Source organism: Dendrobates tinctorius, unplaced genomic scaffold (genome assembly GCF_039654945.1).
Source record: "Dendrobates tinctorius isolate UK_male_01 unplaced genomic scaffold, ASM3965494v1 ptg000008l, whole genome shotgun sequence".
NCBI classification, from domain to species: domain Eukaryota; kingdom Metazoa; phylum Chordata; class Amphibia; order Anura; family Dendrobatidae; genus Dendrobates; species Dendrobates tinctorius.
In genome coordinates this window covers 14,633,016-14,645,231 of record NW_027361676.1, presented here as the reverse complement: position 1 = coordinate 14,645,231, position 12,216 = coordinate 14,633,016, and the positions used below count along the sequence as shown (strand labels likewise).

At 42.3% G+C, this 12,216-nt stretch overlaps 1 protein-coding gene across 6 annotated transcripts in view; it reads right to left on the bottom strand.

Annotated features, from left to right (window-relative positions):
* Positions 1–8,116: 8,116 nt before the first annotated feature.
* Positions 8,117–12,216, bottom strand: part of TRIM2 (tripartite motif containing 2) — a 205,397-nt gene continuing 201,297 nt past the window's right edge. For all 6 annotated transcript variants that reach the window (XM_073576382.1, XM_073576384.1, XM_073576380.1 and 3 more), the window contains exon 12: positions 8,117–8,866. In XM_073576382.1, coding sequence (XP_073432483.1) covers positions 8,714–8,866 — 153 coding nt within the window. In that variant the 3' untranslated portion in view covers positions 8,117–8,713. The remainder of the gene's footprint in view (positions 8,867–12,216) is intronic.

Below are 12,216 nucleotides of genomic sequence, written 5' to 3'. Positions count from 1 at the left end.
TTTAAAATTTTAACATAAGCAAGACATAAAACATGGTCTATAATACAACAAATCTTAGCAATCCTTGTAATAATCTGATAAATAAGTTAGGTCATTTTCTCTTATGAATTTTAACTATTTGATAGGTTTTAACATAGACGATATTAAAGTGCATTTTTAATATACTGCGCAAAATGATCAGGCACAAATTTTGTATTGTATATATCATAAATAATATACATGACATTTAAAAACGGTACAGCGCCTCATGATATACCATAAAACCCCACTTAGGTCTTTGGAATTATAAAGCATTAGGAAATGTGCTAAACTGGAAATATTTCATGTGGCGTTTTACTTAGCAGGAGAAAATTATGACATTAGGGTAAAATCAGGCCCTGTATTGGATTAAAAACACATGTGACATGCACAAATGTGAACAAGTCGGTCGGACAGTGTTCATACCACCCACTGACTGAAACACAAAAAGAAAACACAGAATGACAAATGTGCAGAAATAACCTGCAGGAACAAATATGACAGTAGTCAGCAAGTGCTGGTAAAAACATGGCAACAAATACAGGGTATTTAGTCGATACTTTTTTTGCAAAAAAAATGTATACCAAGCTACTCCACCTCGTCAAGGTAACCCTTAATGGAGCAGTCCCCATCTAATGTATTTAAAACCTGAACATATGAACAGTGTCTAAATGAACAGGATTCAGACAGGCGCTTCCTAGTATGGGCACGTGGTGTCTTACACCACGTGCCCATACTAGGAAGCGCCTGTCGGAATCCTGTTCATATGTTCAGGTTTTAAATACATTAGATAGGGACTGCTCCATTAAGGGTTACCTTGACGAGGTGGAGTAGCTTGGTATACATTTTTTTGCAAAAAAAGTATCGACTAAATACCCTGTATTTGTTGCCATCTTTTTACCAGCACTTGCTGACTACTGTCATATTTGTTACTGCAGGGTACTTCTGCACATTTGTCATTCTGTGTTTTCTTTTTGTGTTCCTGTATTGGATTAGCATGATTTTTAGGTAATTTTTAGTGACGAGAGAACGTGTTTGGATAAGGTGTTATCCAAGCATGCTTGTGTGCCAACAGCATATTCGAAAAATATGTTTGAGTCCCCGCAGCTGCATGCCTCATGGCTGTTAGGTAATTCCTGTATGTGTTACGGCTGTCGAACACCAGTGAGACATGTAGTCGTGGGGACTCCAACACATACAGTGGGGAAAAAAAGTATTTAGTCAACCACCAATTGTGCAAGTTCTCCCACTTAAAAAGATGAGAGAGGCCTGTAATTGACATCATAGGTAGACCACAACTATGAGAGGCAAAATGAGAAAACACATCCAGAAAATCACCTTGTCTGATTTGGCAAGATTTATTTTGCAAATTATGGTGGAAAATAAGTATTTGGTCATTAACAAAAGTTTATCTCAATATTTTGTTATATATCCTTTGTTGGCAGTGACAGAGGTCAAACGCTTTTTGTAAGTCTTCACTAGGTTGGCATGCACTGTTGGTGGTATGTTGGCCCATTCCTCCATGCAGATCTCCTCTAGAGCAGAGATGTTTTGGGCCTGATGCTGGGCAACACTTTTGAAATCCCTCCAAAGGTTTTCTATGGGGTTGAGATCTGGAGCATGGCTAGGCCACTCCAGGAAATTCATATGCTTCTTACGAAGCCACTCCTTTGTTGTCCTGGTGGTATGCTTTGGATTATTATCATGCTGAAAGACCCATCCATGTTTCATCTTCAATGCCCTTGCTGATGGAAGGAGGTTTTCACTCAAAATCTCACGATACATGGCCTCATTCACTCTTTCATGTACTCTTTTGGATCAGTCGTCCTGGTTCCCTTGCAGAGAAAGAGCCCCAAAGCATGATGTTGCCACCCCCATGCTTCACAGTAGGTATGGTGTTCTTTGGATGCAACTCAGCATTCTGTCTCCTCAAAACACGACAAGTTTTGCTTCTACCGAACAGTTCTACTTTGGTTTCATCAGATCATATGACATTCTCCCAATACTATTTTGTATAATCCAAATGCTCTCTAGCAAACTTCAGACGGGCCGGACATGTCCTGGCTTAAGCAGGGGGACACGTCTGGCACTGCAGGATCTGAGTCCCTGGCGGCGTAGTGTGTTACTGATGGTAGCCTTTGTTACGGTGGTCCCAGCTCTATGCCGATCATTCTTCGGGTCTCCCTGTGTGTTTCTGGGATTTTGGCTCACCATTTTTGTGATCATTGTGACCCCACGGGGTCAGATCTTGTGTGGAGCCCTAGATCAAGGGAGATTATCAGTGGTCTTGTATATGTCTTCCATTTTCTTATTATTGCTCCAACAGTTGATTTAATCAAACCAAGCTGCTTGCCTATTGCAGATTCAGTCTTCCCAGCCTGGTGCAGGGCTACAATTTTGTTTCTGGTGTTCTCTGACAGCTCTTTGGTCTTCACCATAGTGGAGTTTGGAGTGTGACTGTTTTAACTTATCAGTATAAAAGACACCTGTCCACAACCTCAAACAGGTGCCATTACTACAGGTAATGAGTGGAGGACAGAAGAGCCTCTTAAAGAAGAAGTTACAGGTCAGTGAGCCAGAAATCTTGCATGTTTTTAGGTGACCAAATACTTATTTTCCACCATAATTTGCTAAATAAATCTTGCCAAATCAGACAAGGTGATTTTCTGGATTTGTTTTCTCATTTTGACTCACATGATTGTAGTCTACCTATGATTTCAATTACAGGCCTCTCATCTTTTTAAGCGGGAGAACTTGCACAATTGGTGACAGACCAAATCCTTTTTTTCCCCCACTGTATTCAGAACACGCCAAGTCAGTTGCTTAGCACACAAGAATACTCGGACAACACCTTACCGAGCACGTTGGCTCATCGCTAGTCATTTTCTGTAAATATATGGATAGAAGCAGAGATACATTTCTTGTTAGGTCTCAACTGTGGTGTGTAATACAGTGTTTAACTCTTCACATTGTGAATGTAACCCCCAAATCCCTCCCGATTCTGCTGGCCCAAACTTTTGGCACTGCAGAATAAATGCCGATGGTGCTGCAAGTCCATTCAGGAGTATCACAGTGGTTGGAGGAATATTCCAGTGTTACTTTGCCAGTGTATAAAGGTCGTCTGTCAGCTCGGCCGACAGGACTGTTAAATATTTGAGAGCCTCATAAAATAAGAATTAAACTATTATCTCATGGATTTTCTAGATCAGACAGCTTTTATTATACTAAGGAAAGAGCTTAGGAAAAGAAAATTTCATGATGGACATGAAGTACAAAAATGTAATTAAATAGACCCAGGTATGAATGGGTTCCTACTACATATCATATACGGTACATAATTACCTGTGATAATGAGAATTAAAGTACCGAATACCAATAAAAAGCTTTAAGTGTTTGTCTAGGATTAGAGAAAAAAAAAAGTACATTGTGTCTTTATATTACAAACTCCTTTTTACTAATCCAGGAAACCTCCCAACAAATCCAGGTGATTGGCAGGGCCATAAATGCATTTACTACGGAGTGGATCAAAAGGAAATTATTGCTGAATTAATTTCCTAGTTATAGCTTTGGTTTGGCCACTAGGATCAGAAGTTTGTTTTAAAAGAAGGCTATTCTCATCTTGAGAGACCATCACCTATCTTTAGGAGCAGTGATTACTTACTGATTGATGAAGGCCCAACCACTGGGACCCCCACTGTTCCCAAGAGTAGAGTCTCTACAGACCCCAATCTGAACAAAGCAGCAACCAGACATTCATTCTGTATGGGAATGGTGAAAAAAAGCAAAGATGAATATGCATGGCTCTGCAATGCCCCTTTCTCAGGATCGGCAGGGGTCTCCGCCTGCAGAATCACATTGGTCAAGTAATTATCTATCCCATGGTTAAGTTATAACTTCTAAAAATGGGAATAACCCTTATAAGAAAACGTCTCGGTCACACAATGCAGCAGAAACCTCCGTGTGTGTGGCATTTAGGTTAGGTTCACATGTTGAGTTTTTGACGTTGCATATTTTTGAAACAATGCAATTAATCTCTTGCATAACCACTTAACGACCGCCGATACGATACGCCTTTTAACTGTGGCAGTTAAGGGTACTTATTTCTCAGCGCCGTTAAAAAGCGGCGCTGAGGAATAAGGGTATCGCGCCCTCGACGCCAGAATTGCTCCTGGGTCTCGGCTACTGGGGGTAGCCGAGACCCCAGAGAACATGATTCGGGTCAGTTTCTACCGACCCCGGTGTTTTGATCGCCGTTATTCACGGAAAAAAAATCCGATTTCACATTTATTTCTCTTTCCTCTGTTGTGATCTAGCACATCAGAGGAGAGAGAAGTGGGGTCCTCCGAGTACCCTTGGTATTTGCGATGTCCCCTGGTCCCTCTGGCTCTGTCACCCGGAGTCTCCTTCCGGGAAAAAAAAATAGAGGGTGCGTGCGCAGTGTGCCCACCAAGATCAGCCAGCCGGCATCCGGCAACAATAGGAGATTTCTCCTATTGGTTCATTTTGATCACTCTGATAGGGTCTAAAATGTAAATCAAACCCCCCTTTATCACCCCCTTATTTAGGTAAAAATAATAAAATAAAAATTTTTTTTTCCATTTTTCCGTTAGGGTTATGGTTGGGCTTATAGTTGGGTTATAGCTAGGGTCAGGGTTGGGGCTAGGGTTGGGGTTAAGGTTAGGGGTGTGTTGGGGTTAGGGCTGTGTTAGGGTTGGAGTTAGAATTGGGGGGTTTCCACTGTTTAGGCACATCAGGGGGTCTCCAAACGCAACATGGCACCCACCATTGATTCCAGCCAATTTTGCGTTCAAAAAGTCAAACTGTGCTCCCTCCCTTCGGAGCCCTGCCATGCGTCTAAACAGTGGCTTTCCCCCCACATACGGGGTATTGGATTAGTCAGGAGAAATTGCATAACAATTTTTTTGCACAAGAAAGCTTTATCAGCATGCACAAGAGACCATAAAAACACAGCAAATACACAGAAAAAAAATGCAACAAAACCTGCTTTTTGTAAGAAGCTTCTTTACTGCCAAAAGAGCAGGTTTTACCTGCAGAAAAAAGCAGCAAAAACACAGTGTGAACATAGCCTTGGAGCTTTTAATTGCAGTGCCAAACAAACTGTTCTACAGAAATGTCTTGGAACGGCTTTTAGCAGAAAAAAATAAGAATTTCCACTAGATTTTGAAAGAAGAATCATTAGGGAAAGATTTAGGATTTTGGATGCAATGTCTGACATGAGGATTACTAACGATGATGTAATCCTGCATAAACCTCCATATAACCCAGATGCTCTGGTATCGGAGAATCTCAATCAAGCAACAGTACATCAACAGTAGCATCCTAGATGGGTCTTGTATATAGAGGTTTTAAATTTTTTTCTTCATTTCTTGATCGCACTTCCAAAACAATATAAATACTGCAGTCAGCATTGGTTTTGTTGTAATAGGATGTTGTTCGATGGCTGGTATTGATGAGAGTGTGTAATAGACCATCATTTGCAATGATAAATGGCAGCTCACTTGCACCTGTATTGCTCTGCAGTCAAACTGAATGGATTAATGCAGACTATAGGGCCAGAAACTCTAAAGCTATTCACATTGTGGGGTAAGCTTTGGCACTTCTTACAAAAAAGAAAAAAAGAAAAAAAACCTCAGTTAAATATTGAGTTTTATTACAGGCAACGTCCCAAGGGAAAAAAAATACGCAAATTAGCAGTCTTAAAGAACAAAAAAAAGATTATTTTATATATATATATATATATATATATATATATATATATATATATATATATATATATATATATATATATATATATATATATATAGCCAAGTTCTGAATAGGAAAGTAGTCTATGCTATAAAATGTGACCCTACAATGAGCCAGACAACAGGACTAGCGATAAATGGGTCGTTTGTTGTGTTCTGAAATTCATGTGCTAGTAATGAAGCTTAAAGTGTACCTACCACAATTCTGTGACTGCACTTTTAGTTTAGAAAAGAATGGGCAGCCTCAGACAGGTGATTTTTCGAATATTACTTCTTAACAAAGTGTTCACAAAGATCCCTAACAATTGGCATAAAAGACGCGAATTTCCATAAAATTTTGAGTCTGAATTTTTGGAGTTGTGGGATCTCGACATACATAACCCCTCACGGTCCTCCTCAATGTGAAAGAGCTAGAAACCATGTGTTTATCAGGAGAGGTCACTCTTTGTACTAACCCAGAGCTGTTGCATACTTAGGAGTTAAGGGCCTGTCGCACTAAGCGATATCGCTAGCAATATCGCTATAACTTGTGACGTTATAGCAATATTGCTAGCGACATCGCTGTGTCTGATACTAACCTACAACCCGCTCCCCCGCTGATTATTGCTGATCGCGGGAGAACGTCCAGGACTGTTTCTCGTCGTCAGCTTCCTGCGGCACTTCCTGTGGAGAGACGAGCGACGAGCGTGGACGCGGGCGGGAGGACGCAGGATCGCCTGGTGTGACAGGTAAGTAGCGACCCCCGACCCAGCGATGTCGCTGGTGAGACCTGCCTGTGTGGCAGCTCACTAGCGACCACTTAGCGATGTACCAGCGATCCTGACCGCGTCATATCGCTGGTCGGGATCGCTGGTACATCGCTAAGTGTGACAGTACCTTTAGTAAGCGGCAGTGCTGGGATAGAGCAAAGATAACAGCAGATCTTGGTCTTTTAATTTGAGGAGGATAATGGGATGGTAGAGAGATCCTACTCTGTATGCTAGGATCCCACAACCCAAATATTTAGACCCAACATTTTGCTAGAAAGTTGGGTCCTTTGTGCTGATGTTAGAGACCTTTGTGGCCACTTTTGTTAACAGGTGATATTTAGAAAAATTGTCAGTCTGAAGCTGCCGACTTTTTTTAAGGGGTAAGCTCAAGTTATTAAATTGCTTTGGTTACGGTAATTATACAGCATGAAGATGAGCTCATTTACAATTGACTTTTGTATCTGCGTTCAGTCTCCTGCGGTGAGAGCTTTTATCTGTCATAGTGTAAAGCTGGTTTCCATGAAGCTCAGCCAGCTGTGTTGCCCAGACCCTGCAATGCTGATACATTCCAGGAGAGGAGTTAACGCCTAATATCTCGCCACCTCTCTCCAGCTCAATGATTTATACACAGCAATTAGCTGGACATCTCACTCTCTCCTGACAAATTTCTGTTATAAATCTTGCAAAATCACCAGCCCAAGGCATTGGTTTCTCCAAAAAGCAGGTCTCTTAATCTTGGCTCTCATCTCTGACTTTCCCAGAGCCATGTGTGTGTGTTCTAATGTCCTGTTTATATTACATATTCCAAAACAAAATCACAGATGGCAGAATGTGTTACAGCAGAACTTGTGCTGAGCGTTATAGTTCTACTAATACTACAGTTCTGCTACTCACCAGAAACGTTACTGAAGGAGTTGAGCCTAACCTGCCAGACACCAGAAAGTAATGAGACTGTGTAGCTCTGAGCTGCCCAAGAGACAACTTGATAATATCCCTTTAAATAAAAAGGGCAGCCTCAGACTAGTAATAAGTAAAGTTTTCTCGGACAAATATTTTTAAGCTCCATTTGAAATGCAGAATATGTTGATATCCAACTTCAACTTTTGGATTGTTAAAACCAAAGCATTCTGCTGGCCATTATAAATACCATACTAGTACTGTGTCAACCCCCTCCAGTTAAAGATTTTAACAAGTGTTTACAAAAGCCATATTATATACAAATCCGAGAACTTTTGTTACCTTTTTCTCTTTTAATATGTCATTTGACCCATTAGCACAAGTCAACACTCTTATGGCTATTAGTCCCATACAAGGCTTCACTTTACCATTCACTTTTCCACGAATTGGAATAGGAGACCCCAAAGAGTCTACGTAAGGAAGTCTTACACTGGGAAGAAAGCATGCAAAGTTTCCAGTTTATCATTTTTTTGGTATCTATGGACATCAATCAATAAGGCATAGATCCGTCGCTAATCACTGAATTGTATCCATCATAGGATGCACATTCCTCAACATTTATCTGAAGTTCTATATTTACTATTTCATATTAAAAAGATGAAAAAAGATGCATGAAATGAAACAGCATATACTTCATGATGCTTTATCAACGTACCACAAGATTAATAGAAGTGTACATAAAATGCAAATGGCCGTGGAGAGAAGACCTAGGTCATTATTACAAATGTGACAACAGTTTGTAAAGTTTTTTAAATACAGGTGTACATTTAATATGTTACATTAATGTTAAGTAAGACTAAGTTTTTTCCTATGTTTAAATACAATACCTACCAGGATACACAGAGATAAAAGACTTCTGGAGTTTAGTGCTGGGCAAATGATGCATGAGAACAACTAATGATAGAATGGGTGGCTCCACCAAGGAGCACCAGGTCCGTGAGTTCATTCCCTAAGAGGTCAAAGACCTAAGTGCACAAGATGAGCATTTTTACATTTATGTGTTCAACGTTTCCAGTAAACCGCTGATGGCATCCTATTGAAAGTTGACTTCAGTGTGCAGCAATGACGCAATCTGACACAGACACGAGCTATCGCCAAAAACGTAACCCTGATCACATGAAGATTAATGGAAAGTCATTTGGAGATCACTTCCATCCAATCTTGCTAGAAGTTCCATTGGTTTATATGGAGTCCAGTATATCCCAGAAAACGATGGCCGTCCAGTTACTGTAAGTACCGGTAAACTTTAAAACAGTGATTTCCAGAGTCTGCTACAACAACATGGCCATCTGACGTCAGAGCCAGTCCTTGTGGACCATACAGTGGGTCAGCAGAAGTGTTGATGTAAGACAAAAATGATCCGCTGCCATCAAAAACCTAAAGCCAAGAACAAAAATTATTAACTGGTGGGTAAAGTAACTTCCCAAAATCTCTACATATAAACAAATATTCAGGATTGAGAGTCCTCAGTAGTTGATACCTTTTAATGGCTAACTGAAAAGATGGTAACACATTGCAAGCTTTCGAGACTACTCAGGTCTCTTCATCAGGCTAGACTAATAAAAAATCTGAAGTCACATATTTACGCACAATACAGCCTAGAAAAAATGCAATAGATAAGACAAGTGATGTGAAGCAGAACTATCAATATGGGAGAGGGAGAAACATAAATATAAACATTGGACCAGTTCATAGATAAGGAGTCCGGATGTTTTATGGTCCTCTGATTGGGGTCTAGTTCTGTGTTGCCCCCACAAGGTTTTAAAAGGAAATTCCTTTATTGATGTAAAAAGACATAAATCCATGCGACACATTCATTCCAGCACTGAGAGTGTCAAAGTTCGTCATAAATTTGTACTCCCAAACTCGTCTCTCTCTCTCTGAGAATTGAAGTTACCTTTCAATACCAGTAATTTCATATCCACGCTGCTGTGATCAGGGATACAGAAATGTTTTGCCACAGGTAGATCCATTCTTTTTTCTCTTATTGTGTGACGATGAGCATTCATCCAAATCTGGAGGTGCTAAGGGGAGCTGCACGGAAATTACAACCTTTACTACAAAAAGATGCCCGATTAAAATCCATTTTTCCAGACCCCCCACTGCTGTGTTTTAGGCAGCCCCCAAATTTAAGAAGCATCATAGAAACCACTGGAGCCATAGGCGGAGGAGGACATGACTTGGGGATGGGTGGACCTTTACTCCTGCAGCTTTTTGGTATAGTGGTGTAGATTTTTAAGCACGAGGGATGTTGCTTTAAGAGTAAGAGGCACAGTATGTCTGTGCCTGGGGGGTTACTGTGAGGAGGGTGGGGCTTATATAGAGCAGGAAATCTGTGTCTCTCCCTCTTTCTTACACAGGATGAACAGGAGGAAGCATGTCTGCAGTGTCAGGGAGTATAATACTGGGTTATCACCTCACATGACAGATGATAGGAGCACATTCACCTCAGACATCATGTACCAGTGTAGTATCAGCTCCTACATTATGTATGGGATCAATATTACCTCAGCAATTCATGCAGCTGCCATGTCCCTCATGTGCATGCTACATTTTCCTCACAGACTGTGAGACAACTTCTGTGTGACCTCCCTGCAGACATGTTTGATATACTTCTCTGCATTCACCTCAGACATCATGTACCAGTGTAGTATCAGCTCCTACATTATGTATGGGATTAATATTACCTCAGCAATTCATGCAGCTGCCATGTCCCTCATGTGCATGCTGCATTTTTCCTCACAGACTGTGAGCTTCCGTGTGACCTCCCTGCAGACATGTTTGATATACTACTCTGCATTCACCTCAGACATGGTGTAGTGTGTACTAGGGTAGTATCAGCTCCTACATCATATCGGGGATCAAGATTACCTCAGCAATTCATTTAGCTGCCATGATCCCTGACTTATTGCAGAGGCAGCTTTTGTGTGTCCTCCCTGCAGACATTTCTGATATACCACATTACTGCTGTATTATACAGTCTTCATGAGTTCTGGGTTTATGTATGATAAGACAGAGCGGGGACACATCTGCCATTACTATGGTGGAGCTGGGCAGTCACATGTATTAGAGACACTGGTGAGAGGAGCAGTCGGGGGATGGTATATGTATGATGATGAGAGGCTGCACTTCATGTTAGTGCACTGTATACTGACCCTGCTGTGTGCGGATTATCCCCCCTTCCCAGTTATGGAGTCTGATGATCTGTATGTGATCTCATCTCTGTTACATACTGTGAGGCTGGGTGTGCAGATCCAGTGTAACCAGGTTACTCACTATATGTGGTATATGTGTAAAGGCTCTATTCCTGTGCTGTATACTTAACCTGTACCACAGGTCTGTATACATGATATCACTCCTCACTCTGATATATACGGATCATGCTGTGTATAGACATCCTGTGTCTCCAGGTCATTTTCCTGGCTGTACATATAATCTGGACATGACTTCCAGCTGCTTGATTTCTGTAGCTATTGCTGCCTTTAGTCCTCCCCCTCGTATGTTGCATGATGAGAGTGTACCCACCAAGAGCTTATTTTATATTACCTAAGGCTGGTTTCACATTAGCGCTTTTTAAGCGCACGCACGGCCGGGGGTAGCTCCGCCCCCGAGCCGGCTCTCTGCCCGGCGTGCCCGCCCCTTGCTTGTAGCGCCGCCTCCTAGCGCACAGCGGCGCCTGCGATCGGCGCACCCTATCTTTAGCATAGGGTGCGCAGATCGTGCGCAGGCCGTGCGCTAGTTGCGCTTTGACCTGCGCTGCGCACTTTTGACGGTGCGCCGTGCGCGCCAAAATCAAACTTTTCGGATTTCGGCGTGCTCGGCGCACCGTCAAAAGTGCGCAGCGCAGGTCAAAGCGCAACTAGCGCACGGCCTGCGCACGATCTGCGCACCCTATGCTAAAGATAGGGTGCGCCGATCGCAGGCGCCGCTGTGCGCTAGGAGGCGGCGCTACAAGCAAGGGGCGGGCACGCCGGGCAGAGAGCCGGCTCGGGGGCGGAGCTACCCCCGGCCGTGCGTGCGCTTAAAAAGCACTAATGTGAAACCAGCCTAAGATGGTGGATAGAACAGGCCTGAATGGATTATGTTTTATCATGTGTAAAATAAATAATCGAGGAGTAACTCGGCACATTTGAGTGTGCACTAATAACTCTGCACATGGCGGGCAGTGAGTGGGCACTAATAACTCAGCACATGGCGGGCGGTGAGGAGGCACTCCTAGTGTGAGGCTGCACATTGCTCTGGAGGACACCTCATGGGGCCAGTTTTCAGCCCTGTCTCTTGTCTATTGTATGTAGTAGGGTGACTGGGATACAGAACTTGCAGTTTTCTGCTCACACACCTATGGCTGCAGGCAGCTTATATTAGACCTACATATTTCTAACCATTTATGCGCAGCTGGTGATTAGAGTCTGTCTGTAACTGCTGTAGAGGAGCAGGCGGCTTGTCATTTATTGTTACAGCATATAACACAGCATTGCCCATCTCTGTCTATTTCTGGACCTTATGATGGGACATTTTCCATTATTAACCCGTTGTATACCTTGGTTGAAAACCTGCATGGTTTTCACCCTCACTTATCCCACATCTTGTGCGGTTGGAGGGGTCCTTGAAGTTGGTTAAATATGGTCTGGGGGATCCATTAGGATATGGTTTACTCCTTTTGGAATTCAATATGGTTCTGGACCTGGTGAAAGGTGGAGGGGAGTTTCGGCAAGAGTTTGTCGGAT